At 51.4% G+C, this 25,481-nt stretch overlaps 10 protein-coding genes across 10 annotated transcripts; 5 read left to right on the top strand and 5 right to left on the bottom strand.

Annotated features, from left to right (window-relative positions):
- Positions 1 to 718: 718 nt before the first annotated feature.
- ALTATR162_LOCUS3231 (uncharacterized protein) lies at positions 719 to 2,221 on the top strand (the record flags this gene model as incomplete). Its single annotated transcript, XM_043310837.1, has 4 exons — positions 719 to 1,096; positions 1,148 to 1,445; positions 1,498 to 1,612; positions 1,669 to 2,221. 4 exons carry the CDS (start codon positions 719 to 721, stop codon positions 2,219 to 2,221), a joined length of 1,344 nt encoding a protein of 447 aa, XP_043166772.1.
- A 488-nt stretch (positions 2,222 to 2,709) lies between these two features.
- On the top strand, positions 2,710 to 5,137 carry ALTATR162_LOCUS3230 (uncharacterized protein; the record flags this gene model as incomplete). Its single annotated transcript, XM_043310836.1, has 3 exons — positions 2,710 to 2,764; positions 2,820 to 3,473; positions 3,519 to 5,137. The coding sequence occupies 3 exons, from the start codon at positions 2,710 to 2,712 to the stop codon at positions 5,135 to 5,137; spliced, it is 2,328 nt and encodes a 775-aa protein (XP_043166771.1).
- A 340-nt stretch (positions 5,138 to 5,477) lies between these two features.
- On the bottom strand, positions 5,478 to 5,866 carry ALTATR162_LOCUS3229 (uncharacterized protein; the record flags this gene model as incomplete). Its single annotated transcript, XM_043310835.1, has 2 exons — positions 5,478 to 5,516; positions 5,564 to 5,866. 2 exons carry the CDS (start codon positions 5,864 to 5,866, stop codon positions 5,478 to 5,480), a joined length of 342 nt encoding a protein of 113 aa, XP_043166770.1.
- A 472-nt stretch (positions 5,867 to 6,338) lies between these two features.
- Positions 6,339 to 7,807, bottom strand: ALTATR162_LOCUS3228 (uncharacterized protein; the record flags this gene model as incomplete). Its single annotated transcript, XM_043310834.1, has 2 exons — positions 6,339 to 7,243; positions 7,291 to 7,807. 2 exons carry the CDS (start codon positions 7,805 to 7,807, stop codon positions 6,339 to 6,341), a joined length of 1,422 nt encoding a protein of 473 aa, XP_043166769.1.
- A 396-nt stretch (positions 7,808 to 8,203) lies between these two features.
- Positions 8,204 to 9,184, bottom strand: ALTATR162_LOCUS3227 (uncharacterized protein; the record flags this gene model as incomplete). The annotated part of the gene is made up of 1 exon (XM_043310833.1): positions 8,204 to 9,184. The coding sequence occupies one exon, from the start codon at positions 9,182 to 9,184 to the stop codon at positions 8,204 to 8,206; it is 981 nt and encodes a 326-aa protein (XP_043166768.1).
- A 2,459-nt stretch (positions 9,185 to 11,643) lies between these two features.
- On the bottom strand, positions 11,644 to 13,003 carry ALTATR162_LOCUS3226 (uncharacterized protein; the record flags this gene model as incomplete). The annotated part of the gene is made up of 4 exons (XM_043310832.1): positions 11,644 to 12,177; positions 12,225 to 12,602; positions 12,747 to 12,793; positions 12,928 to 13,003. The coding sequence occupies 4 exons, from the start codon at positions 13,001 to 13,003 to the stop codon at positions 11,644 to 11,646; spliced, it is 1,035 nt and encodes a 344-aa protein (XP_043166767.1).
- A 955-nt stretch (positions 13,004 to 13,958) lies between these two features.
- On the top strand, positions 13,959 to 16,171 carry ALTATR162_LOCUS3225 (uncharacterized protein; the record flags this gene model as incomplete). The annotated part of the gene is made up of 2 exons (XM_043310831.1): positions 13,959 to 15,873; positions 15,936 to 16,171. The coding sequence occupies 2 exons, from the start codon at positions 13,959 to 13,961 to the stop codon at positions 16,169 to 16,171; spliced, it is 2,151 nt and encodes a 716-aa protein (XP_043166766.1).
- Positions 16,172 to 17,519: 1,348 nt separating this feature from the next.
- On the top strand, positions 17,520 to 18,497 carry ALTATR162_LOCUS3224 (uncharacterized protein; the record flags this gene model as incomplete). The annotated part of the gene is made up of 4 exons (XM_043310830.1): positions 17,520 to 17,626; positions 17,735 to 17,821; positions 17,895 to 18,319; positions 18,376 to 18,497. 4 exons carry the CDS (start codon positions 17,520 to 17,522, stop codon positions 18,495 to 18,497), a joined length of 741 nt encoding a protein of 246 aa, XP_043166765.1.
- A 679-nt stretch (positions 18,498 to 19,176) lies between these two features.
- Positions 19,177 to 20,619, top strand: ALTATR162_LOCUS3223 (uncharacterized protein; the record flags this gene model as incomplete). Its single annotated transcript, XM_043310829.1, has 1 exon — positions 19,177 to 20,619. The coding sequence occupies one exon, from the start codon at positions 19,177 to 19,179 to the stop codon at positions 20,617 to 20,619; it is 1,443 nt and encodes a 480-aa protein (XP_043166764.1).
- A 525-nt stretch (positions 20,620 to 21,144) lies between these two features.
- Positions 21,145 to 24,413, bottom strand: ALTATR162_LOCUS3222 (uncharacterized protein; the record flags this gene model as incomplete). The annotated part of the gene is made up of 2 exons (XM_043310828.1): positions 21,145 to 24,281; positions 24,350 to 24,413. 2 exons carry the CDS (start codon positions 24,411 to 24,413, stop codon positions 21,145 to 21,147), a joined length of 3,201 nt encoding a protein of 1,066 aa, XP_043166763.1.
- Between the last annotated feature and the right edge of the window lie 1,068 nt (positions 24,414 to 25,481).

The raw sequence follows: 25,481 nt of genomic DNA, 5'->3' as shown, positions 1-25,481 counted from the left end.
GCCACGGTTGTGGTAAGTAGAGATGGGGAGGAAACTAGGCCAAATGCAGACTAGCGTGAATGTTCTACTGAAATAGTTCCGTGTTCTATCCGCGACTTCCCCTCATCTTCTTGCCGCACTCCGGTCGGTGCATTAGATTTAGCTTGCGGTATGTTTTGGTATTGGTAGTCGTCACAGCTCCTCACGGTCAGGATCCACTGTGTTTTTACCTTGACTCGATACTGCAGCCGTGCTTTGCGAAGGGCAACCTTAGAACTCAGCCGTGCGGCTTAGCCTGCTACGCCGCAATCTATACATGCAACTATCACAACACGAGGGAATGCGCTCGGTCATGCATCGGCCGAAACAACGCACATCTTCATGAACAATCGTAAGTAAGACAACAGATGACGTTACTACCCCTCGCCCAGAAATGCCATGGAAAGCCTAGTGCAGAACTGGCAGGTCAAGGCTACCACGACTTGGGGAAATATCTCACTTGTATCTTATCCACGATTAACCGGGCTCTGGGACAGCATCAACCATGTCACAGTGCGCACGTTGAGCTGCCAATACCGATGGTCATGGCTTGGGAGGACATGCTTTGTGCTTATCATGGTACCAGCAGGTGGCGGCATGCCAAGTTGTTGGAGATGGGGAAAGTATAAAGGATCAACACTTTACGAAGTTCAAGTACCTCACGCCCGTCAATTGATCACTTCTGTGGCGGAACATCATCATGAAGTTCGTGCTTAGTCTTGCTTGGCTATTGCAGCTATCACTCGTTAAGGGTGCGACAATCCGTAGCCCACAGCCCGTCTCATACGAGGGCTACCAGGTCCACCGCCTCCGAGCTACTGGATCGCGGTATGCATCAGCGAAGCGAGCTCTGACGGCCATTCCTCATGAGACTTTGAACGAAGCTCGTGGAACCTGGGATGTTCTCATTGCACCCGAGCAATTGGACGCCTTCAACGCACTAGGGCTCAAGTCCCGAACTCTGCACGAGAACCTAGCTCATTCTATCGCCCGGGAGTCTCACGTCAAGAAGGCCTGGAAGAGGCAATCAAACGGATCCGAAGATGCGTGGTTTGACAGCTACCATCCATACGAAGACGTGGGTGATCCATCGCGTAAACTTGAAGCAGAACTAATAGATTATCTATAGCACATTACCTGGTGGCGCGATCTGCAAGAGTCGTTCCCAGAGCATTCGAACTGGACGAGCACTGGAACGTCTTATGAGGGACGCGACTTGTTCGGCGTTCATTTCTGGGGAGCTGGTGGTCCTGGAAAACCTGCAGTCATCTATCACGGTACTGTGCATGCCAGAGAGTGGATCACTGCACCCGTCATTGAGTATATCGCGAAGCAGCTCGTCGATGGATACAAGGCAGGTGACAATGAGACGCAAGCCGTCCTGGACAACTACGACTTTTACTTGTTTCCTTTCGTCAACCCTGATGGTAGGTCCCAGCACACCGATCAGACTAAATAACTTTCGCTCATCGATCGTAGGCTTCGTCTTCTCTCAAACGGACAACCGCTTATGGCGCAAGAGCCGTCAACCACCACCAGAGAATGCCGCAAATCAAACGTGCTTTGGTCGTGATTTGAATCGTAACTGGGAGACGTGAGTAGCCGCCTTCTTCTATACCTATCGCGGCATGCACTGACCCGTAGTCTCAGGAACTGGGATGCTGACCCGCGCGGAGCTTCGCCGGACCCATGCTCGCAAACCTACAGAGGAGAGGCACCCCGCGACACGCCCGAAAACCGAGGCATGGACAATCTGATTCGCAAGATTCGTGATGAGCAAGGCATCAAGCTATATATTGATTGGCACAGCTACTCTCAACTTATCTTGTATCCATTCGGCCACAAGGAAACTCTCTATGCGCCAGAGCTCGGCATGTGGACCAAAGCCGCTGCTTTGATGAGCGAAAACATCCGCTACTACTCGACCAATGCAACCACTTACGTCTTCGGACCTAGTGGAGCGACCTTGTACCCGACAACTGGTGCATCGATCGACCATGTCTACACCATTGGTCGCGCCAAGTTTTCCATGACCATCGAACTACCCGACACTGGTGACTTTGGTTTCGTTCTACCTCCGGAGAGAATCAGACCTGCAGCTGAGGAACAGTGGGTTGGTCAACAGGTGCTCCTCAGTCTGCTGGATGAGGAGTTCTTCGATGGCGATGGCCCAGCGATTGGTGCCTTGGGTACCACCTGGTAGATACGAATAGATGTTATTGAGCTTGTCATCATGCCTACGACTGATTACAGCTATGAAGAAATCGCCATCTATCAGTGTTGATACACAATAGCAAATGAACATGCCACTGACATACCCCAAGTCTACATCCGTTCTTCTCTTCACAGTCTCGTGGTCACATCTCGATATGCATTAGCACAAATTTGTCATCATATCTTCTCAGATTACTGGTTGGGTCGTTTCTCTCTCTTGTCAAGTCACCGTCACCTTCACTTCCACGCGGCTAGCTCCCACAATGATGTGCCCGTGCACCAGAAGTGAAGGTGAAGCCATGGTCTCCTATCGCCTCTATCCTCTACATCGAGCATGCTGATATCTCTTCTCGTATCACCATTCCTTCTCATCGCTGCGACGCTAATTGATGGGTCTCTAACCTGGACTCGCCCAGCATGCAGTGTCCTTTTAGTGATTGGAACTTTCCGACTTCAACAACAGCGACATTTGACACTATGGGGCACGTGTACCGCACACCCTCTCCGACCAGGGAACCTTACATCAGTTCCAGTAAGTGTAATGGGCGAAGTTCTTATGCACGGAGAATATACTAATATATGGGTAGGTAATGTCAATTCGCCGCAGGCTGCGCCTGGAGCCCATACGCATCGTTCAATCGTGCATACAAGCTACCAGCGGAGCATCGAGAATCAAGCTTCTGGTATCATCGCAGACGACAGCTACAAGCAAAGGCAGCAACACATGGCAAGTATGTCACACCTCCAGAACGGGGTTGGTGCTGAGAGCGACTCTACCGAACAAAAGCCGTGTAGCAATATCGATACCATCAACGATGAGCAAAGCATAGGTGTAGCGCTTCCCGAGGAGCCGTGTACCCCTAAGAAAAAGCGCATACCAATTCTTTGGCATGGTCTACCCTCGCCGGAAACTGCTAGTTTCGGTCATGATATGCAGAGTACTCCTTCGGCGGGCTCAGCACAAGAAGAGCTGGTCTGGCAAACTTCTCTTCAGAGAACCAAAGGCGCTGCCAAGACCGCGTTAGAGAGATCGGAGGACTCTGGTGATTCACTCCCGCTTCTGAGGCAGCTTCGCACCGATACACGTACCGATGATGTTGACGATGGCAAGTTTGCGATCCCGCAGACACCTGAGAATGCTATACAGAATGATGCGATACTTGCTCGCGAGCTTGAGGCATCACTCAATCCAACAACGACTCGCCGTAGCACCAGACTGCGCACACAGCCGAAACCAACATGTAAGTCCTCTATATGCTGATGTTGCTAGCGTTTTAGCTAACCAGCTGCCCTCAACCAAGATGTCAATCAGGCACCGACCGCAGCCCCGAAGACTGCTTGGAAGTTACCACCTCTACCGGCGACACCTGATTACGATGCGCAGCCTGAGTTCAGTATTGTACCTATCAAGGCCGACCTGGTTCCTTTCGAGGGACTACCGACCGTTCACTCACTATCTTGGCAACTGCAATATCCGCCAGGAGGCAGCGCACACCCATCATATCCATATCCGGCCATGGATCCACGTCTCCTTTTCCATCAAGCGTTCGTACCTATCATCGGTGGCCTTCCGGACTTTAAGCTGGTTCCTCAGCTCGTGCTTCCGATGGGTTGGAAGCACGTTTCATGGTCTGGCCTACTACCGATCGCCTTCGATCCATACCGTCAAGCCTTCAAGCTGACACCTGTTGGTCCAATGCCGCTTACATGCGAGGAGCTTCATCAGCAAGGATTGCATAAATATGTACCGGGTGGCGAGTTGCATCCAGAGTACGGATTGCTCCCTGACATGCTCAAGCTGAGCGATGGAAGTGATGCCGAGATTTTCGACTTTGATGGTGTTGATTGGACCCTGCCATGGGAGGGACAGATGGATTTCCACGCACCTTCCCCTGAAGCCTTGATCAAGCGCGAAGGCGGAGTGTGCTCCTCACCGCTAAGCCCATCGGATTTCACGCCATCAATTCCAGCTCACTACAATGAAGCCTGGGACTGTCCCGATGGTATGATCGACTTACCCGATGCATGGCGATGGCTGTCGGAACACGAGACTAAGCCTACCGCGGGGTTTGTTGCCTCGCCCGGCAAGGTCTGGAGAGGGACCGGCATCCACCGCATAACACGCCGCTTCAAACAACCGATCGGGAGCCTGATGTCGACCACCATCGCCAATCTTGTCTCCAATCCCACAGAATTCTACCTTGTAAACCAGGATAGCCGGGAGTTCTGTATCTTCAAGAGTATCGCAACACCAGTTCACATCGACATCACTCTTCTTGGGGATGTGGAATTCACCATGAAAGAGTTGCTTTGTTACTTTCCGAACCACTACTACTGGAGGAAGGCTGCCGATCGAATCGTCAAGGCGGGTACGACTGGGGGAGACGTAGCGAACATGATTAATTTCACCAGAAACCTTGAGGGTGAGTCAGCAAGGAAATCGGGCGGTATTACCGGTAATCTGCTGTATGAGACATCAGAAGATGGCGTGCGCGCAAAGATTGTGCGCTCTAGTGATGAGAAATTAGGATACACGGCTCAGGGTTGGGCTTACGATCTCTGGGAGCTAGCCAACTATCCACTTCTCGCTCTTGCGCATGGATTGGTGGCATTGCCTGCTGGTGAAGACGCAGGACCGTTGACGGAGATGATCATCTGGTGTCGTGATCAGGGAAAGCATCGTACGATGCTATCTGAAGTGTCAGCACTGTTGGAAGGAGCGGGTATTGAGAGGAAGATACAGCAGCCTGAGACTGGATGTCCAGATCAAACAGTCTTCTTGCGTCATTCCGAAGCATTGAAAGAGGACCGGAAGAGGGTGCTTGCGAATGAGAAGCTATTGAAGAGAAAGAGGGAGCTTGAGGGCAGAGAGGAGTCCAGAGGAAGAAAGAAGAAGGCAGAGTAGTGTCGCAGAGGAACTACCTATGATGAGGGCATGCGCTGCAAGGGACACGAGTGGCGGAACCGTTGGAAGTTAGTAGGGGGTGCTATTCAGATTTTGCATACCAAGCTGAATGAGATGACTCTTTGTCAAGGCACAACTGAGTTAGAAACGATTTGCTAAGACGGCAACAGGCCACAGACCTCAGCTCTTCTCCAACCACAAGGTTCAAAAACGCTTCTCATGTTGTGAAACATCCCTAAAGAAAGAGACCGTGAAAGATCTTAGTCGCCTTAGTAATAGGCTGATCCCTTTGAAAGTTTTGTACACGAACAAATGTTGAATCGGCTCTTTAAATCGTTGCCTAGATCATAGGCACACCTGATAGCGGTCCGAGTCCGCACTAGGATTCGTCAGCACGCTTTTCTTCCCCTTCACATTCATACTCACAGCAGGTGCTGGTGACGGACATCCACCCTTGGAGCTCATATAGCAACCCATAGCCGCAGCTTGTTTCATCAAGCACTTCTCGTTCGCGCTGAGCAGGTTCATCGGCACAATCGGCATGGCGCACTCGCATCCTTCCTTGAACGTGGGCGTTGGCTCCTTATGCCTGTTCCTATGTGTGCGGTTGTGCTTTCGCGTACCGCTTGGAGTAGGGACGATACTGGCTTGTGGTGCGGCCCAAGGGTAGGGCGTTGCGAGGGCAGCGATAATGAAGAAGATGGTCGCGAGGAGAGTTGAGATGTGCATTTTGGGTAGTACGAAAATCTTGTATGCTTCGAATCGTCCTGGAAGTGAACTTGTGTAGGATGCAGATGGCCAAGAGTTCGGAATTCTTTGCAGATGATCATAATTTTGTAGGATCCGCAAACGCCACGCGGCAGAAGGCCTCTTCTACCGAAAACTCTCGGTTCAGTACGCGGCATAATATGTGTTGATGAAGTTCCATTTAAACTTGCATTGCTGTCGTCCAGTAACAAGCCGCCGGCTAAACACCCATATTTGAAAACGGAAGTGCAAACTTGTGCGAAGGCGCTAATAAGTGACAACGGTATTCTGTAGCTCCTCAACGTCAACTCTTTACACAAGTATCAAAATCTCGAACCCGCAGTTTTCCTGAGTGTCTTGGCCTTCTGAGATGACCGCAAATGTTCTCTGTAAGTTGCTTGAGAAGACTACGCATGTTGCTGGGCTCGCTAGTTAGGATCAATACTGTTGATCACTACGACGCCACATTCTCCTCAGTATTCTTGTCGTTGTGCTCATCGTCTTCAAACTCATGGTGTGTTGAATCGATCTCTAGCTCTTCGGAAGATAATTCTGACTTGAGATCTTCGGAGCCAAACGATCGTTCGGAATAACCCCACTCTGGGCCTGAGGAGACAGACTCGTTATCGTAGTCCGAATGTCTTCGATATCTTCCAAGCCAGTCATCCCAATCGAAAGCATAGGGTCCAATAGAGCTCGAGCAGGGAAACTCAGCGCCAAACTCTGAACAAGGTGGATCGATACGTTCAGCGATGTGTGTGGCCTGCACAATCATGGCGCAGAGCTCAGTTGGCAGACGCCGTCCAATGCAAACGTATACGCGACTAGAAACTTCTCGTCGGGCCAGTCTGAGCAGGCGCTTGTAGGTATGGTTGTATCGTTCATGCACACACTTCAGCTCCTCGCAAGGGTACGCGTTCATCGCTTCGAGCATGCGTCGCGCACCGTCCGAAAGATTTCGACGGTGGAGTTTCCGGCTCTGGAGGCCTTCTTGATACAGTGCGTCTTCACCAATCCTTTTGAGAATTTCGTTGAAATAGTAAAGAATTTGCGGTTCGTTGAGTTCAGTAGCCATGCTCGGAATATGACGGGGATGTGCCAGAAGCACATCCACGATGATAGCAACACCGTAATAGAAGAGGTGCTGGTAACCTATTTCTGTATCGTTGAGAACACGAACAAGTTCTGTCGTAATCCGAGACACAAATTCAGTTTTGCTCCTTCTACTGTATGGCTTGTGCTTGATGGTTTCCAGTTCCTCATACAAACTCTTCTCTAGATGATACGTGTAGGACGCAACATTTTGCAGCTTCCCGTCTTGACTGGCGAAGCGGCCCTCGATAAAATCGGATGGTATCTCTTATTAGAATCAATACGCAACTCAAAGCAATGTCCAATAAGCTTACCACGAGAGAAGATGTTGTGGCCTTCCCACCAATCCTGCTTCTCAAATGTCAAGCGAGAAAATGTCGAGTTGACTTCTCCGAGTTCCTCTAGGTTTGCCTGTAAGGCTAAACAGCACCTCTTAAATGCCTCCACTGATGTATGCTGGACTTTCTCAGCCTGCTTTATAACTTGCTGTATTTCAGGGTCGGCTTTCTTCTCTCTGTCTTCGGTGAATCTAGCCACTGTTTGGTACGTCACCAGTGCCCTTCGCAGAGCTTTCGAGAGTCGAACAATATCTCCTAACGGGTAATCGCCGCCAGGTCCGATCGAGTCGATAGTGCAGTCATCAGGGTCAAACGAATCTGCCCTTCTATTGTATCTTTTCGCAGTCCAGGGTCTTTCCAGGATCTCATTTTGCAAACCGATGTATTTGCGCTCGCCTCTGCGCGTGTATCGACGGTCACCCATAGTTTGTCGTATATCTGGTACCATGCGTGGTGCCGCAAGCTTGACACGTCGCGAGAGCTTAGGCCGCATTTTAGCGTGTTTTCACCCCTTCCAGCCATCTCATTTGGAGCTTCCACTTCACGACCAACAACTACCCCCTTCAAAATCGCGAACGACCCAAAATCGCGAACGACCCAAATTCGTCTACATGCGCTGTTACTCGACTAGTGGCAAGACAGTCCAACAAAAAAAATCACGAAATCAGGATAAAGTGTACCTGGTCACTACATATGTACAGCCCTAAGCAGCCAACTGGGGGGAGCAGCAAGATCTGGCGACACATTTACAGGCTGAACGATATCATGTTCAGGCATGTTCATTCGCCAGCAAAGAAGAGAGAGTGCTTCAGAGGAATTATACTAAACGCTACATTCTTAGAACATTATCCTACTGCCACAAAGATCCGATCAAAACATGTTAACAACCCTATGGTATTCTCGCATACATCAAAACAACCATCTGAAACTTGTTGTTCTTCTTTTCTCTCTCCTCACCAGTGCCACTCAAGTTCTCTGGGACAACCTCCGGGTTCGACAAAGCAAAATTCACTTTCACCTGGTTCACATCTCCATCATTAATGTTATACCACCTCGGATACTTCCTCACGGTCGCAATCCAATGACCGCAGTCTAAAGCACCCAGATGCGGTAAGACTGCCACAAGTCTGTACATCAACTTCGTACTAGGATCGACCTGATGCTGAGTCAAATCAAGTATTTCGTCAATCTCAGGAAGTTCACTAGCCTCGGTAATTTTGCACATGTCAGGTGGTTGGGGAACTGTACTAGGAGGAGAGGGGGGCGGAGCGGCATTGTACACTAAGTTGAACTTGACGAGCATGTATTCTGGCGCTGCATCGATACGGAAACGTTTCCTTACTAATCGATTAGACTTGCAGGCGGGACAGTCTTTTGTGATAAGGCCAACTTCGTCAGCCAGTTGGTCGTCTATGGCAGTGACTATTGTTCCGGGATTGTTGCGGTCGATTGAACAGCCATTGAAGCCTAAACTGGGTGGTTTGAAGCTTCTTGGTGGATCGATAGCAGGATCAGGGTTTCGGGGTATATCTATATCGCAGGTATTGCAATAGCGTCGCTCTTCGAACTCAAACTCGAAGAGTGCTCGGTAGCTAGCCTCCCAATCTGGAACAACCTCCTTATCGGTGGCTTCTCGACATTCGCCCAAGAAGTATGTCATCCATTCTTCCGCGTCGCACTGTCGGTCTATCAACGTTATCTTTCCATTTATGCCCATTACTTCTATAGGTCTGAAAGTCTCGTTTTTAGCGGAATAGTTATAGATCTGCCTAAGCATCGTGTCGTCTGGCTCGAAAGGCATCGGCTCTTGTCCATTCATCCTGTAGTCTCCCCAGTAACGGGGGATGAGCTCTTTCATAGCACAGACCATGCAGTCTTGCTTATCCTGAATCAGATCGCCAGTGTCAGCATCTCTTGCGTTTATTCGACAGGGGTTTATAACGCGTGGAACGGCAGTAGCATCTAGTTGGACGACATCGTGTTGTAGAAACCAATTTAATGCCCTGGGTAGATGGAGGAGGCACTGTAAGGCCGCCAGCCTGTAACATTCATTTTGAGCTCGTTTCAAGCCTCTGCTCCCATTGTTGCCTCCTCTGATCTCTCTGTTCCGATTTTTGCCGTTTCTGCGCCCTTGATTCCGATTGTTAGCGGTTGCACGCCTGACGGGAAAGCCCTTTTTTATGCCAGCCAGTGTCCGATTCTTTACATGTTGAGCTTGCGTATACGTAAGACGACGCCGAGATGCGGGTAGGGGTGGAGGCGGAGGAAGCGGACTATCCTGCGAACGGAAGTGGTATCTTATCATGTTTGTTTCCGAAAATTGTCGTGTTTACTTTTTGTATTCGGCTTTGAGGGCAGTTTCGAAAGAGAAGGTATCGAGATTGACGAAAAGTGGTGAGCAGTGGATCGCATGTTCTGCACACAATCCAGCAAGAACTTAATTATCGTAGTTTGTGACAATGAGAACCCCTAAGACAATGAGCATTGTTCTCGGCTCGCGAACATAAAGAAGTAACGCAGGATACGGACTTCTGAAAGAGCACAAGGAATCATTGCAGAGGCCCGGTTGCGAGCAAACTGCAAAGGTTGTACCCGACATTGGAACAACCTTGGCAGCAAATGGAAGCAGAGGAATACGCTGACATCTAGAGTTGGAGACACAAGGCATAAACAAAGCTACAGCGAGACGTAGAACCACATCATGGGCGTAAAACTATACTATAGAGCAAGATAAAGGTAGAGCAGGACAGAACTCAGCCTGCGATACCACTACCCATCGCATCACTACCGGATCATGTCTCGTCGCCTCCTAGTGACCGGTTTGTCGATTTTATATCATTTCCCAGATACACGAGTAAGTACACATTCATCGATGGCGAAGAATTTTTTGTACCTGTGAACTCACTTAGGGTTCACCTTGGGTAAATGTTTGCGGCTTGTTTATAGAGATGATAGTCGTTCGATCACCCTGACCATGAAAGCGTACGACCTCGAAAGTGTCTGCTCTGACACTTTTGTTAGGACTACCTTTCGGAACAGCTGAATCGTATATTAACCGTTATAGTACATTCGCCTTCGCGTATCTTCAAGACATGATAGTCCTAACTAGGCAAATCCCTGCATAGATGCATAAGCAGATGTCAGTATTGAGCGTGAAAGACGCAGCGCCTAAGACTGGCGGACTCGCATACCTAGGTAGCGTCTTGGCACCCCCTCCAACCCCCATTGGCCCCATCCACCACCAATCCACGCACTTTAGCACTCCCTGCACAGTCACATCTTTTCACGTCAGTACACAAACACTTATGGCGACTTCAGAAACCCAAGGCGCATCTTACGAAGCTGAACATGTTCACTCAGTCTACGAAGAAATTGCATCGCACTTTTCTTCTACTCGCTACAAGGTGTGCGTCCACCATTCACAATCTGTAAAGTATGCATGCATGACTAACACCAAAAAAATACTAGCCCTGGCCTATTGTCGAACGTTTCCTAAAAGAACAACATGACGGTGCTATAGGTGCAGATGTAGGGTGTGGGAATGGAAAGTATCTAGCTGTCAACAAGAAAGTGTGGATTGTGGGTAGTGATCGGTATGTTTGATTCTCTTGGGGTTTGACTAGACACTCCATGGACATTCTTGAAGTTGATTGTGACATAGATCCACGAACCTCGTCAAGATTGCGAAACAACATGAACCGCACGATGTGGTTGTAGCAGACAACCTCTCACTTCCTCATCCAAACGGAGTGTTTGATTTCGCTATTTCAATAGCGGTCATTCATCACTTGTCTACGCCGGCACGAAGGGTGGAAGCTGTGAAATGTGTTTTGGATCTACTACGTCCTTCATCGTCGTCGTTGTCATCAAATGGAAAAGCAGAATCTGGTGTAGAAGGTGGAAGAGCACTGATCTATGTTTGGGCGCTCGAGCAGAAAGACAGTAGAAGAGGGTGGGACGAGGGACACGAGCAGGATGTTATGGTGCCGTGGGTCTTGAAGCAGAAGAAGGAGAAGGAGAAGGGACGGAGGAAGCAGAAGGATGAGAATCAGGCGGACGAGGAAGCGACGCCGAAGCCAGAAGGAGATAAGACGTTCTTGAGATACTACCATCTGTATCGGAAGGGGGAACTTGAGGGTGATATTGAGCAGGCTGGTGGGGTTGTATTAGAATCAGGATACGAGAAGGATAACTGGTGGGCTATTGCGAGATTGAGATGAGCACATTTATGATAAATCAAGTGTTTTGCTCTACTTTACGCGCAGCTATATTGCGCAACTTTGCATCATCTTCTTGCGGGCTTTAGCTTGTCAAGCATGTATAATGTTCTTACGCCGTATTCAGATCTACAGGCAGGGCATGGCTGCTCTCGGTCAGCGGAAACAGCTGGTAGTAGAAGCCTACAGCGCCAGCCACGAGCACGACGTAGTAGGCTACGGTCCATCCGACACCCTTCCCTTGATAAGCTGGGACACTCCTCTGCTCATCGTCTTTCTTGTCGACATCTGGTGGTCCGATCGGGATACCAGCTTCGACTCCTACACGGCCGTAGAACCGAGGAAGTCCCATCCAGTTGCAAAAGGTGTGTGCTAGCATGCACGTGTACACATTTCCAGTCCTGATAAAGACGAAGGCGGCAAAGAAACCGAAGAGCGATGTGTATGTGAACTGGAAGAGTGAGCGAAGCACGGCGACGAAGAACGGGACTTCAGAGTGAGTTATGCGGAACTCGTAAAGGTGGTGAAGGTGGGCGATGCCGAAGTACAGTGGTGTCAGGAAGACAATCTGCTTGCCGGAGAACTGGGCAAGGACATGGAGGGGGACGATGAAGGAGCGCCAGACGAGCTCTTCACTGACAGGGCCCTAGGCTTGTTAGCATGGTACCAAGTGGACTTGAGTAGGTGGCTTACGACTACGAAGTTCCTGTATCCGATCCAGCTGCTCAAGGACTCGTTGACACCATTTAGTTTAACCCAGTCTCTCCAGCCACCGTCTACAATACCGTGCTCGAAGATTGGACCTGCGAAGAGGATTGTTACTAGAAGCATGGTCCGGACGGTATCTACGGGTGAAACAGGCCACATGCCAAGCAGGCCGAGGATCTCCATGGCCGATGCGTCATGTTGGTAGAGTATGACTACGGTGAGGACAGAGCATAGGATGGTAGAGAAGGTCACTGCGCGTACTCGGGCGCGTATCGACGACGGTGCATCGCGTGTGAGAGTCGGAGAGGGTCGCGTGGCCGGCGACAGGTAGAAGGGGATTACGTAGATGAAGACATAGGCGGCCTGCAGTCATGCGTGTTAGCCATATTTAGTCGTGCGTGTTGGCTATATTTCAGCATGTTTGGCGCATGCGGTGCGATTGGGTGAGAACAATAGCAATGGTGGTGGGGGGGTGGGAGCTTGAAACGTTGAAACGGTGAAACGTACCGACAGAAGCGCCGCAACACTCGAGGAGAGGACGGGCGGTTTAGGAACTGACGACACGTTAGACTTCATGGCAATGTTTCGACAAGAAGCGCAACAGAGTTGGTGCGATGTGGGTCGCGCAGGCGTTTAAGAGGGTATGAGGCCAAAGGGAGCCGGCGCAGGCCAATGGATCGTCACTTACCGCCCTTGACATGTCTCTCGTACAAGTCCTCGAGCGCGCTGAGCTTGTCTCGCCAGCCGTTGAGGGGTGGAGGCATCGTGAGGTGTTGCAAAAAAGCAGCACCACGTCAAACACGCTATACTTGGAGTGGGAAAAGAACCATGAGCGTCGTCTTATACCTGGCCGAGGTCCCCCCCGCGTTGTCGCGAGGATGTTGTTTGGCACCGGACAGCCTCGACTATCGATAAACCGCCAACCCCAAATCTCCCTCCCACGCTGCTGGTCACGTGCTCCGATTGTCCGTTCGTCTCGGCTCCTGCGACTCGCGCCATCATCCTCTGGAAACCCCCCGTCGACTTTAGCACGACCTCCCGCGTTACCCCTGCAGGACGCACACCGCAAGGCCCACTGGCCAGCCTCTCTGCCACTCAACGGCTAGTCCGGATCGCTGCTCGTCGTCACTGGCCCGTCCTAAAATATAATTTCATTTTAAACGTTCAACCGCGACGCGCCTCTATCGATTGACTACGAGAGCCGTTTGGACGAGGGTTCCCCCGGCGCATCGCATCGCCAGGTGGACCGCGCATCCAGAAGCTCATATCCTTCTGTCGCCGTCAGTATAGGCTAGACAAAGGGCATATTGTGCGCATTGGGACATCTCTGTACAAGCCATCATAATTCGCGGGTCGTGCTCGATCGCTTGCCGGGGCTGAGCTGTCAATTGGATCGCACCTGCAGCGCGAACCTGCTTCTGCATCGAGCCACGAACCTCTTTAGGCCGAGCTGCTGCCAAACGCCCGTCTTCCTCTACTCACCACCACTCCTCGTCCTCCCTCCGTCAATTCTTGTTACTGTTAATGCCTCCGGGCCGCCATTCTTTTTGATATGTTTTAGCACTTTTGTCACTCTTTGACCATCTTCACACACTGTCTTTACGTCGCCTTCTTACTGCCTGTTTACCCATTCCCCATCATTAATGATCGGTTTCGACTTCTCCACACGCCTTTACCAGCCCACGTCTCGGCATCCTCGGCCCACAACACCACCACAGCATGTCCTCATCACAACACCGTCGCGCAGACTCGCAAAACAAACTCGAACAAGGTCCCAGATTTTCGCCGCCACAGTCGCACTCGACAAACACATCTCCTATCCGCAAGCCACTTCACGAGCGCTCAAACTCACAGACCAATCAACACTCCGCTTCAACCATCCGCATAGTCCAAGATCCCGGCCATGACATCTATCAGAAATATCCCGTACCCAGCGAACCCTCGCAAATCCTGCCCCCACCCCGTCATGCGCCGGGTTATGGCTTTGAACGGCCAGGATCTCGCGTTTCAAGTGGCAGCCAGGTCGCCAGTACCATTGCAAAGTTCGAGGCGAGCCGAGCCCGAACACCACAGCCTATCCTGTCACGCAAGAAGGGTTTCAGACACTCGGGCTCCACTAGCATGTCTGAAGAAGACACTCTCATAGCATCTTCCTTTACGCCATCGACTTTAAGATTTTCCCAGGGGAGCACTGCCCCATCCTCACCCCCACCCGAATTAGACGACGATGCAAAAGGCTTGGAGGTACTTGAAGAAGTCGTGTCCTCACAATCCCAAAGGCCAACCATCCGAGCTGTTCCTCCTTCTTCTTCTGGCGGGGATTCGGACCGTGCATTAACGCCCAAGGCCTCTGCTGCATCTTTTGCCTCACCTGTTCCTTCCGCCTCACCACACCCAAATAGTAATGTCGGAAACCCGTCAAGTGTCAGTGTCGGTCGACCGTTACCGCAAATCCCGTCAACCGATTCCCAAGCTAGGGGGCCTGCTCTCACTAGTGACACTGACTATCGACAACCTGTATTGAATCCTCAGCAAAGTACAGAGTCGTTCACGTTTTCTGATATTTCCTACACCAGCATCGAACCAACACATACACTAGCCTCGTCACAACCATCGCCATCTCTTCATGAAGCAAGCACAGCATCATTCGCGAGCGGCATCCGAATTAATTATCCCGTCGTACGCGCGCCGTCGACCAACAGCTCGCGAGCTGAATCCCAGAACGCACCTAATATTGCATCCCGAATGCATGACCCCTCGCTGGTCCATCACTGGAGCTCCCAGCTATCGACCATCGCCTCCGTGTCCGAACGCGATTCGCGATCTCTCGCACGAAACTCACGATCGATTGGCGCCAGATCACATTCACAAGAGAGCTATGCCGGCAACGGTCGAACGGCGATTCCCCGCCGGAGAGGACAGACAATCGGGAGCGCACAATCATCGTCGGACAATGTATCGTCAGAGGGTCAAACCGAGTTCTCAGTGGCAGTGCCTCGACCACTCTTCTCCCCAACTTCAAGAAGTTCGTCCGAGGACAATAGCGAGCACATGGATACAATCTCACCGCTGCCGACATCGATTCCGTTACGGATGAAAAACTCTGGGTACCTGCATAGAACCAACAGCACCGATGCAGTATCAATGAGTGATTCGCGGCCTGGATCCTCGCAGTCACACATGTCCACGTTCCTAGCAAACAATATCCCAGCATGGGCACGCGTCTACTACCAAAAAGGAGAACGCATATCAGTTGGCGCTCCCGAGTCCGAGTCTTCTGGTAGCATACGTTTGGGAACCTCCCACAGCGGGCGATCACACACTCCTTCGGAGAGCAACTTCCCGCTCAGCATCTACCGACCACGGAATCGTCCTCGGAACCGGGCTTCACACGCCGATACTGTCTCACTAGCCGACGACGTCCACTCCATCGACGGAGCAGTATACGCGGTTGGACCCAACATGTACCCTCTCAGCGGTTACTCAACACCACACCTCCGAACTGATCAGAGAGGACAGACACGATACAGCGCATGGAACGCACCATCCTTGGATGCCGACATTCACACCACACTCTTCGGGCGCCAGAACAGACAAATCCTACTCTTCTGCATAGGATTCATCTTCCCACCTGGTAAGTACTAATTCAGGCTATAATGCCAAATGCACAAAGAAATGTACTGATTAGGAATACAGCTTGGATAATTGCCTCGTTCCTTCCCTTGCCTCTGGACCCCAACACTGTGGGCACCCCCACTGTTAGCCAGGCCGACCTGGAGCAGCAATTCGCCCAAGCGATGGGCCCTGCCGACGACAAGTCCTTCCAGAAAGCAACTTGGTGGCGCAACCTCAATCGCGTCATGTCTGGAGTAGGGACACTTCTGATCGGCGTCATCGTTGCGTTGGCCATCCTCGCATCGCGAATGACATAAGGGACACCCACTTTTTGCACTCGGGCGAATTGATTCAACCACGATCTTCATCGCCGAACCTTATCATCTACCTCCGACACTTGCACGCTGTGCACTTGCATTACGAACTATTTTACGAACATAATCATGTCATCACGCAAGTGTTAATGTTTTTCTGGCTCTGTCACACGACACGGACGCTCTCGTCGATATCTAATTGGATCTCGCTTCGAGTCTGTTGTCTTGTCTACGCACAGCCGCTGTTGTACATTTCTCACTTTTCAATTCTCCACGCGTATCGTGTACGGCATGCTGCAGTTTAGCGGGCGTTCTCTTTTTGCTGCTTGTTCTGGTGTGACCGACAGCGTATTACCCATTTGCTTTGCACAATTTGGCGATATCAGCCACCTCACAATATCATTGTCTTCGTGTTCCATACTTGTTACTTGTCACCTATCAGTCGGTCTTGGAAGTTTGATGTGAGGCAAGGATGTCTGTCGAGGTGGCTGGGGATCTGAAGCGTAGCGCCAACCGTGCGCTGCTCCTGGATAATATCGTCGTGGTTCGAGCTTGACGAACTATATGGTCTTGTAATTATAGTCATGCGTGCTACGTCGGCTGTACGATGAGACGTCAATATAACGATTACCTTCTCCATTCTATCGTGCCTTGGATTGATCACCACAGGGTTGAAGCTGAGAAGGTTGTGAGCTCCAGTACGATCAACCCGCAGGCGACGGGAATGTCTTGACAGATGTCGAGTGGGGCATCGCACCGTGCGCTTGCTCATAGCAGATGCTCTGATCAGGCTCCGAACACTCTCATGGACTTGTGTCGCTTTTGACCAATGCCCCGAAAGTTTACCACCGAGCTTTGTGGTCGTTACTAAGCGCTGTATCGCGTTGCCATGAGGCTACGAATTATGAAATTGACGAGTGCACAGCCATATATTGCAGATGTCAAGGACTGTGGCTTGCCTCAGGATAATGGACGTGCAATCCCAGTGACACGTCCAGAGTACGCACGGTGACGGATATGAATCGCATGATGTCGACAAGACGAGCATCTGATCTCATGCGATGAACTCGCCAAGCGATGACTCTTTACTGACACAGTCATACCAGCACGAACGTCTAGACGCAGTGGCGAAGTTCTCAGTGGGACAGGGTTCGCTCAGGATGAGTCGAACGGCACTAGATCCGATTGGGTAGCGGGGCTTATGATGTCGCTCTTTACAAAATAGTCCCGCCTTCACAGTTTCTGCAGATTCACGATAAGCTTACCCACCGCGCACTAAATACTCTTGCTTTCTTTCTTCTCACCACCACAAAGAACCTCTTAAACAAACTCTGCCGTCAACTTAATAATCATGGCTGTCCGCGCTCAGTTCGAAAACTCCAACGAAGTCGGTGTCTTCGCTACGCTCACAAACGCGTATGCGATTGTCGCAGTCGGCGCGAGCGAGAACTTTTACAGGTGCGCATAGCTCAATAGCTCTTCGCGGCTCGATATAGTGCAGTGGCATGCTATGCGACCGGGGCGAGCATATACTGCGAGAAGAGTGTACTAACAGTGGCGCAACAGTGTCTTCGAAGCCGAACTCCAAGATGTCATTCCCATCTGCCACGCCACCATTGCTGGAACCAGAATCGTTGGTAGACTGACTGCTGGGTATGTATACAGCCTTGTGATATCTCGCGGTATCCAACAAACGCCTCAAGACAAAATTCTAACATGTCCGCAGTAACAAGAAAGGCCTCCTCGTCCCCACCACAACCACAGACCAAGAACTCCAGCATCTCCGAAATTCTATACCCGACGAAGTCAAGATTCAGAGGATAGAAGAGCGACTATCAGCCCTCGGCAACGTAATATGTTGCAACGACCACGTCGCTCTCGTACACCCGGATATCGAACGCGAAACAGAGGAGATAATAGCCGACGTACTGGGCGTTGAGGTTTTCAGGCAAACTATCGCAGACAACGTGCTCACTGGTAGCTACATGGCCCTCAGCAACCAGGGTGGTATTGTGCACCCAAAGACAAGCATTCAGGACCAGGATGAGTTGTCGAGTTTGCTTCAAGTACCCCTAGTCGCTGGTAGTGTGAACCGCGGTAGTGCGGTCGTCGGTGCGGGTATGGTTGTCAACGACTGGATGGCTGTCACTGGTATGTACACATTGATTAGGACTCTATGAAGGCCAGGAACTAACTCGAAAACTCAGGTCTTGACACTACCGCGACCGAGCTCTCAGTCGTCGAGTCCGTCTTCAGGCTCGGTGAGGGCAACGGCCCCGCCAACATCAACACCACCCACAAGGACGCCATGGTCGAATCTTTCTACTAGACTATGGTTCTTGAAGAAGATTCCCTATTTTTACTCCACTTGCCATCAGCCGCGGTGGATTGCTGAAAGAATTACGATATCGTCCCGAACTACAAAGTCTCGGAAGAAGCACTCGACGTGCAGGGAAAGCGGGACATTGGATCATCTTGTTGTCGCGGCACGTTACAGGCTCACCAATGTCATTATGTTGGTATTCGAGGTATATGAGCAGCTGAGTTCCCTCATGAGAGGATAGTATGTGCGGCTTGTGCACGTAGATCAAAACAGATATGGAAGGAAAAACAATGCTAGGAGCAGCGCCACGTTTGTGTCTATTGAAGTGACTCCATTCTGATCGTGTACTAAGATTTGAAACCCATGCGGCTAACCGAGTGTCCTGCGTCACCTGTAGTGGGTGTCACCGGGATTGGTACTTATGCAGGTACCTTCACCCGCAATTAGCATGGTTGATAGGGCTAAAGGCGGTGAAGACGTTCTGCCGACGCTAAGACATCATCGTTCACCAAAGTCACTTTGCGCCAACGCTCTTTCACCAGCCCACGTGGGTGCAAACGTATACCGAAACCCCCCTTCGCAGATCGGTGGTAGCCTTACTCGGTTCGTCCCTTGAGTTTGCCGCAACTTCGGACAGGAAACCTCCACTCATCTTCTCAACCCCCAACCCCACCCCGACCGCAGCATGTCCAACTCGGACTCAACAGCGCTCACGAAGCGTAGCGCATCCAATGCGCTTATGCCGCCACCTCCCGCTCCGAAACGAATAAAGCGCCCTTCGGTAGTTCTAGACGAAGACACCTACGTTTCCGCTGTTTCGCACATCATTCGCCGCGACTTCTTCCCAGGACTTGCAGAAGCCGACGCACAACGAGAGTACCTGAACGCTGTGGAGAGCAAAGATCGGTCATGGATCAGAGAAGCCGGCAAGAAGCTCACACAGGTCATGACTCCAGTGCCGAGCGGGCAAAGAAAGATGGCAGCAAGAACGAGGCTCGACAAGACAGGCGGAGCTGGTGATAAGACTCCAAGTGTATGGGGTGCGGATACACCTGTTACAGTCGCCGGGACAGATATCGAAGACGACGACGAAGGCCTGGGCAAATTAGACAATGTCGATCTGAACATGAGTTTGGGCGCATTCCAAGCAAAATACACGAGCGAAGACCAGGAAAGCTTCAGTCAAATCATTGACAAGCAGAACAAGACAAGGTTTGAGAAGAACGTCTGGCTACGAGAAGGAAACATGTACGCGAGCAAACAGCGCATAGCACAACAGAAAGTCATCCAAGCCAGAGCCGCTGCGTCCGAAGGCAAGGAATTAGTACTCAGCACACGACCGAGCCAGAACCTCGACGACCGGCCCGCAGCGCCCACAGGGCACAAACACACCGCTATCAACAGCCTCATGTTCGGCCCCGACAGCGTAGAACAATGGGCACCGACTCGCGCACAACAAGCAGAAAACACCTCCCTCGCACCCCCAAAGAAAGTCCTCTACAACAACACCCGTCTCCCCGCCCCCGAAGCCGACCCTCCTCGTCCCTCTAGCCCCACACTCTCAGCTGTTCGCGACGCTGTCGCAGGACGTCCGCGTCTCAATCCCAGCGAGGGAGGTTATACAGGTAGCGAAACACCCAGAGTGAATGGCTATGCTTTCGTCGACGCGCAACCCCCTTCTCCATCCGATGAAGACGACGACGCACCGACCGACCTCCTAGAACGCTACGGTTTAGATAGCAGCAACAAAGCCATACCCTTCACCATCAACGACTCGTCGTCGCGCGAGAAAATGCATCATAGAATGGTCGAGCAGATTGGTGCTAAGCGGTCCAATGCCGACAAACAAGTGAAGCCGACAGGCTCGGGCTTGGGCATCTTCACAAGCGAGACGCCTCGGTTTTTAAGTGCGCCAACGCCGAGGAGAGGGCCTATTGCTGCTGGCGGAATGACACCAGGGAGGAAAGCGAAGGGAGATTTGACGCCCGCTGCTCAGAGACTTTTTGACAGGATGGGAGGGGCGACACCGAGAGGTGGGGGGAGTGCTGGGTTTGGTGGCGAGGGCAAGGGAGGATCTGGGTTAGGACGAGAGTGGACGCCTACGCCTAGGGTGAAGAGGAGGGCGTAGCGTGAGTAAGTGTTGTACGCGAAGAGAGGTTTGTGCGAAGTGCTCGTGCAAGCATTGTTGTGTTTTGGCCATAGTAGGACGGAGCAATAGCAGCGATAGTGATACCCAATACTTAAACATACCGATTCTTCAGCGAAGCCTTGATATTCTCTCACCACATGATCGTCAAACATACAACGAATACATACAATACCGAAGCGACTTTCACTGCACAATTAATTTTTAGAACACACAATGACTGTTAAAAACATGCATATCAATAAAGTATCTACCTTAAAAAAAAACCCCCTACGCGAAGACCTGCGCAGCCGCCCAGGGTATCCAGTTCGAAATAATGCCTATCGAACTATGCAAGAAACCGAACAACAAAAAGCAAACGCCTGTACGACTGATTCCTTGCAGTGATCCAATGGAACCCGCTTTACGCAACCGCCGTGTACAAAGAGAATTACATGAAAAGCGAAGGCATAATCGATAATAATAATAATGTACAATTACCATCCTCATTACAATCAGAGGGGGTGTTTAGCCACCCCTCCTCCGCTGTTCCCCGGGTCCCTGGTAGCTCCTGAACTGAGTTCCGGGGGCGTGATAGCTCCTATACTGCCGCCTGGGCCTTGATTGTGGGTCTGAAGAGCGTTCGCCATTGTTTTGAGGCTGAGACTCACGCTGCTCATATTGCATCGGCGGTGGATGAGGATGAGTTGGGGAGTAGGCTTGTTGTTGAGGAGGGGGAGGGCCCTGTTGTGGTGGTCCATGTTGTCCGATGAAGGGCAGCGGCGGTGGTCCGTTTTGTGGGGGAGGTGCCATGTTCGCGGGAAGTATCGGTTGGCCGCCGTACTGGTGGATCTTAAGTGGTTGGTATGAGCCTGTGCTCGATGGTGGAGGGGGTGGTGCTTGGAAGGATCCTGGTGGTGGTATGTAGCCGCCTTGATAGGATGGAGCACTGCCATATGGTTGTGGGTATGGTGGTGGTAGCCCTTGAGGCGGATGCGATGTTGGTGGGTAGCTTGGTGATTGCGGTGGATATGGTTGGCGAGGCGGCGCCGGATCATAATGTGCGAAGCGGTAGTTAATGGGCGGCGCGGATGGCAGCGGCCCAGGAGGCTTTGGCGGAAGTGGCAATGCTCCTGAGGGTGGAGCATATGGGCTTTGATGTGTCGGTGGAGTCGGGCCTGACCTACTATGCTCCCCATAATGAGGCTGGGGAGCATGGGCCTGATATGGTGATGCCGCAGGTTGTTGAGACACTTGATGGCCACTCATTCGCCTGTCGTGCTCCCATTGCTGAGCGGCTTGTTCGTGGGATTGTCGACGGGCTGAAAATATGCCTGGCAACGCATCATACAGCCCAGTCGATGGCCTTGTTGGATCGTATGCCGCGACTTCGGCTCGTTCCTGTGTATTCGAGGATTGAGGAGCTGGTTTGTACCATGCAGGTCCCTGTCTGTAGTGGGAGCGATCTGGAGGTTCTCGACCAAGCTCGCGTGCCTTTCTGTCGAGAAGTTCCCTAATCTTTTGCAAAGGATCCCGGCGACGCAATGACTCTTCGGACTCTCGTGACTGCGGTGGAACACTTGTTTGTTGTTGCAGTGGTTGTTGTTGCCACGACTGAGTGTTTGATGGCGGTGAAGATGGCGGGTTGCTTTGAGGTGGACCACTCAATGCGTCCATCAATGCCTGATCTATAGGCGGCTCTTCCTTGTTCATCACAGCGTCTACCCTAAGCGCATCGCTTCTGGATGGCGTTTGGCGATGAGTAGAAGCTTCTCGCATCGATGGTGTGCTCGGCTCTCGAGCCGGGGGCTGCGACTCTCTTGTCCTAGAAACAGGGACTTCTTGATCGTCGTTGAGGATATCCATGATTCTATGTGTTGATAATCTTGGTGTTGACTTCGCCGGAGTTTCAGCCTCCTTCGCCGACGTCGTGGCATTAGGTTCAGAAAGAGGGCCACCTTGGGTGAGATCTACTGCAGCCTGGGTGCGCTTAGGAGGACTACTATGCGCAGCTTGAGACGGCAATCCCAGCGGTATCGCTGGCTGCGCGAATTCGGGCGACTTTTCTCGTACAGGCTCCTGTTTGATGATAGGCGTTGTCGCTCGTGGCGGCGGTGGTGGCTGCTGGCGCGGATCTGGATAGTGGTATTGGGGCTTTGGCGCGACAGTAGTGCGCGGCTGATGTGCTGATATGTCGGCAAGCATCATGAGCAGGGCAGCATGCTCATTTGGAATGACCTCGGCCTTGGGTGGTTCTGGTTGTGGTGTTGGCGTCCTTTCAACTTCGACAGCGGCATCAGCGAGACTGGTGATGTTGTAATGTGCGATGGCTTCGGTACGGTCTGGTCCGTCGAACTTCGCAAAGCCACCAGCAACGTCTTCAATAGAATCATCAGCCTCTTTGTCGTTCTCGACAAAAGCAACACGTGCTGCAGTGAACTTTCGTCGCACAGAGTCGTTTCTAAGTTCCTTGTCTGCCTCAACGTAAGCCCTGCTGCGTGAGGCAAACTTCGAGCCGATGCGGTAATCGTCAGCATGCTGAGGTTCGTCACTGAATGTAGGTGGAAGTATGTTGTCTTCGTCGTCTGTTGCATCAGCCTCCTGGCCCTTCATCTCCCGCTCAAGTTGCTTAGCGCGGTAGAATATTTGAAGCATGAAGTCATCTTGTAGTTCCCGAAATCTGTTGATGTATTGCTCACGCTGAATGTACTCCTCAGCAATGCGCACTCGCTCCAGTTCTTCGAGGCGATATGTGCGCATAGCATTGATTTGGTCCAGACGAGCATCGCGTCGTTGGTCCAGCTGGGCCATAACAGCGTCGTACTCGGGGCATTTTTTATGATATTGGGGATCATCTTCGAGATTCTTCGTTGTGCGATTCGCCAACTCTTCTAGTAAGACCTTCTGGACCTTTGCAAGACTGCGGTAACTCATCTTGAGATTGAGCTGTCGACGCAAATCAGTCTCCACATTGATGTCCGAATGCGGTTGGCGCCGACGACCGGGCAAACGCCTGCCGGACTTTGCAGGGGCATCGCCATTGGTCGGCAGAACGTTCTGAAGGCTTTGATGGCCGTCAACATCTGGAACCTGTTCAGGTGAATTAGGTGCTGTGCTAGCATCTGTTAACTCAGGAGGTTGGTCGGCGGCGGTGTCTGCTGGTGTTTCCTTTGTTTTGCGCTTTTTGCGCGGTTGTTGTTCGGAGGCATCGCTTTGGTTTCGGGTTAGAACTCCGTTTGGACGTGTTTTGCTGGACTGTGTTGAGTCGTCTGATGCGCGTCTCTTCTTGCCTGCTGTTTTTGATGCCGTTGAAGTCGCATCGGATGAAGGTTTCTGTAGCTCTGGAGTTTGCGTGCCATTCATGGGTGTGTTGTTGTCGTAAGAGCCATTAGACCTCTGCGGCGAACCAGAATCAGACGATGTTCGGCTGCGCTTGGCTGGTCGCGCCTCCTCATGGTCGGAAGTTGCATCCCCGTTTTGCGCAATCTCACTCAGAGAACTGCGACGACTGCCAGAGCTTGCGCTAGATGGCCCAGCCGAGCTCGTGTGGTTAGACGTGCCTTTTGCACCGCGACGCGTTGTCATTTGGAACGGTACTGAAGGAGCAAGGCGAGATGTCTTCGAACCCTGAAGACTACTTCGCTTATTAGACAATGCGCTAGCGGCTATGCCAAGGTTAGCATAACCCTTTAGGGAGCATAGAGAAGCAGTCGTAGTAGGCTTGCGGACTTACGCGGTGCCTTGAGAGGGGTGCTAGAGATGACCTTTGTGCCTTTGAACTTTCGTTTTGGTGGCATTGTCGTTGAGTGAGACCTGTAGGTAGAGAGACCTTTACGAGCCAGCTATTAGCCCCGGAATCATGATATGATGAAGGGTAGCAGAAGCTGGAGCTAGCTTTCTGGCAGAAGACTCGGTACTTACAGGCTCAAAATGTTATGTCCAGTCGATATCTGATATTGTCACTTCCTGATGTGGTAGGTAGAGCGATGGTTCAGCTGTCAGCAAGACGTGTCAGCAGATGGTCGAAGTAGTATCAGGAGTAAAAAACGCTTGGCTATTTCCATCGCGTCTTATGCTATCATAACCGTAGATTCACAAGGATCGTGCTGTAGTTTTGCGCGAGATGAGTGGCGTATGTGAAGTACTTACTATGACAAGTCGCCTCAATGAGTACAGTGACTTGCTCGACAACGTGACGCGAAGTGCAAATCAACGAGCCACAGTTTCATGAATTGCTTCCGGGGCAATACGGAATCGTGTCGGTATCTTCAAACGCGGTTTGCTTGTCGAAAACGAGCTTGTGGGTGCTCGCAAGAGAGAAACAACCCTGCAGAAGGAATGCTCTGTGTGGCACAGTCGAGCAGAAGCGTTGAGGAGGGACAGATGCTCAGATATATCAGTGTAAGAAGACAGTAAAAAGATTGCACTTGTAGCGTAAGCTTCAGAGACTGTCGACGGTGTTGGAAATCGTGTTCATCCGGCGCATGAAGATGAAGCTCTTGTGAGATCCTTGGTCTGGCTTCGCGCCTTGCCGGATTGGGATCTGAGTCCACGAATGACAGCGCTCTACGCTTGCAACAATCGCAACGAGTATCGTACAATAGAATCTGTACGTTGATACGTTGACGCAGTTGCCAGGCGGCTCGGATTGAAGCTCTACAGTAATTACTACGGCTACTAACCGGTATTGACGGCGCTGTTGGTTCTGCGCCTCAAGCCTTCTAATGCAGCACATCAACCGAAGACGGCAATGACCCAGACACCCAGATTACGTGCATCACTCGTCGCTCCCGCCGCCACCGTGTCCCGCACAACAAGTCATCGCGTGTGCCCTGTTACTCTCTCCATCACAGCATTTTGATCTT

Source organism: Alternaria atra (assembly GCF_907166805.1).
Source record: "Alternaria atra isolate CS162 genome assembly, contig: 22, whole genome shotgun sequence".
Taxonomy (NCBI): Eukaryota; Fungi; Ascomycota; class Dothideomycetes; order Pleosporales; family Pleosporaceae; genus Alternaria; species Alternaria atra.
This window is presented reverse-complemented; position numbering and strand designations above follow the sequence as displayed.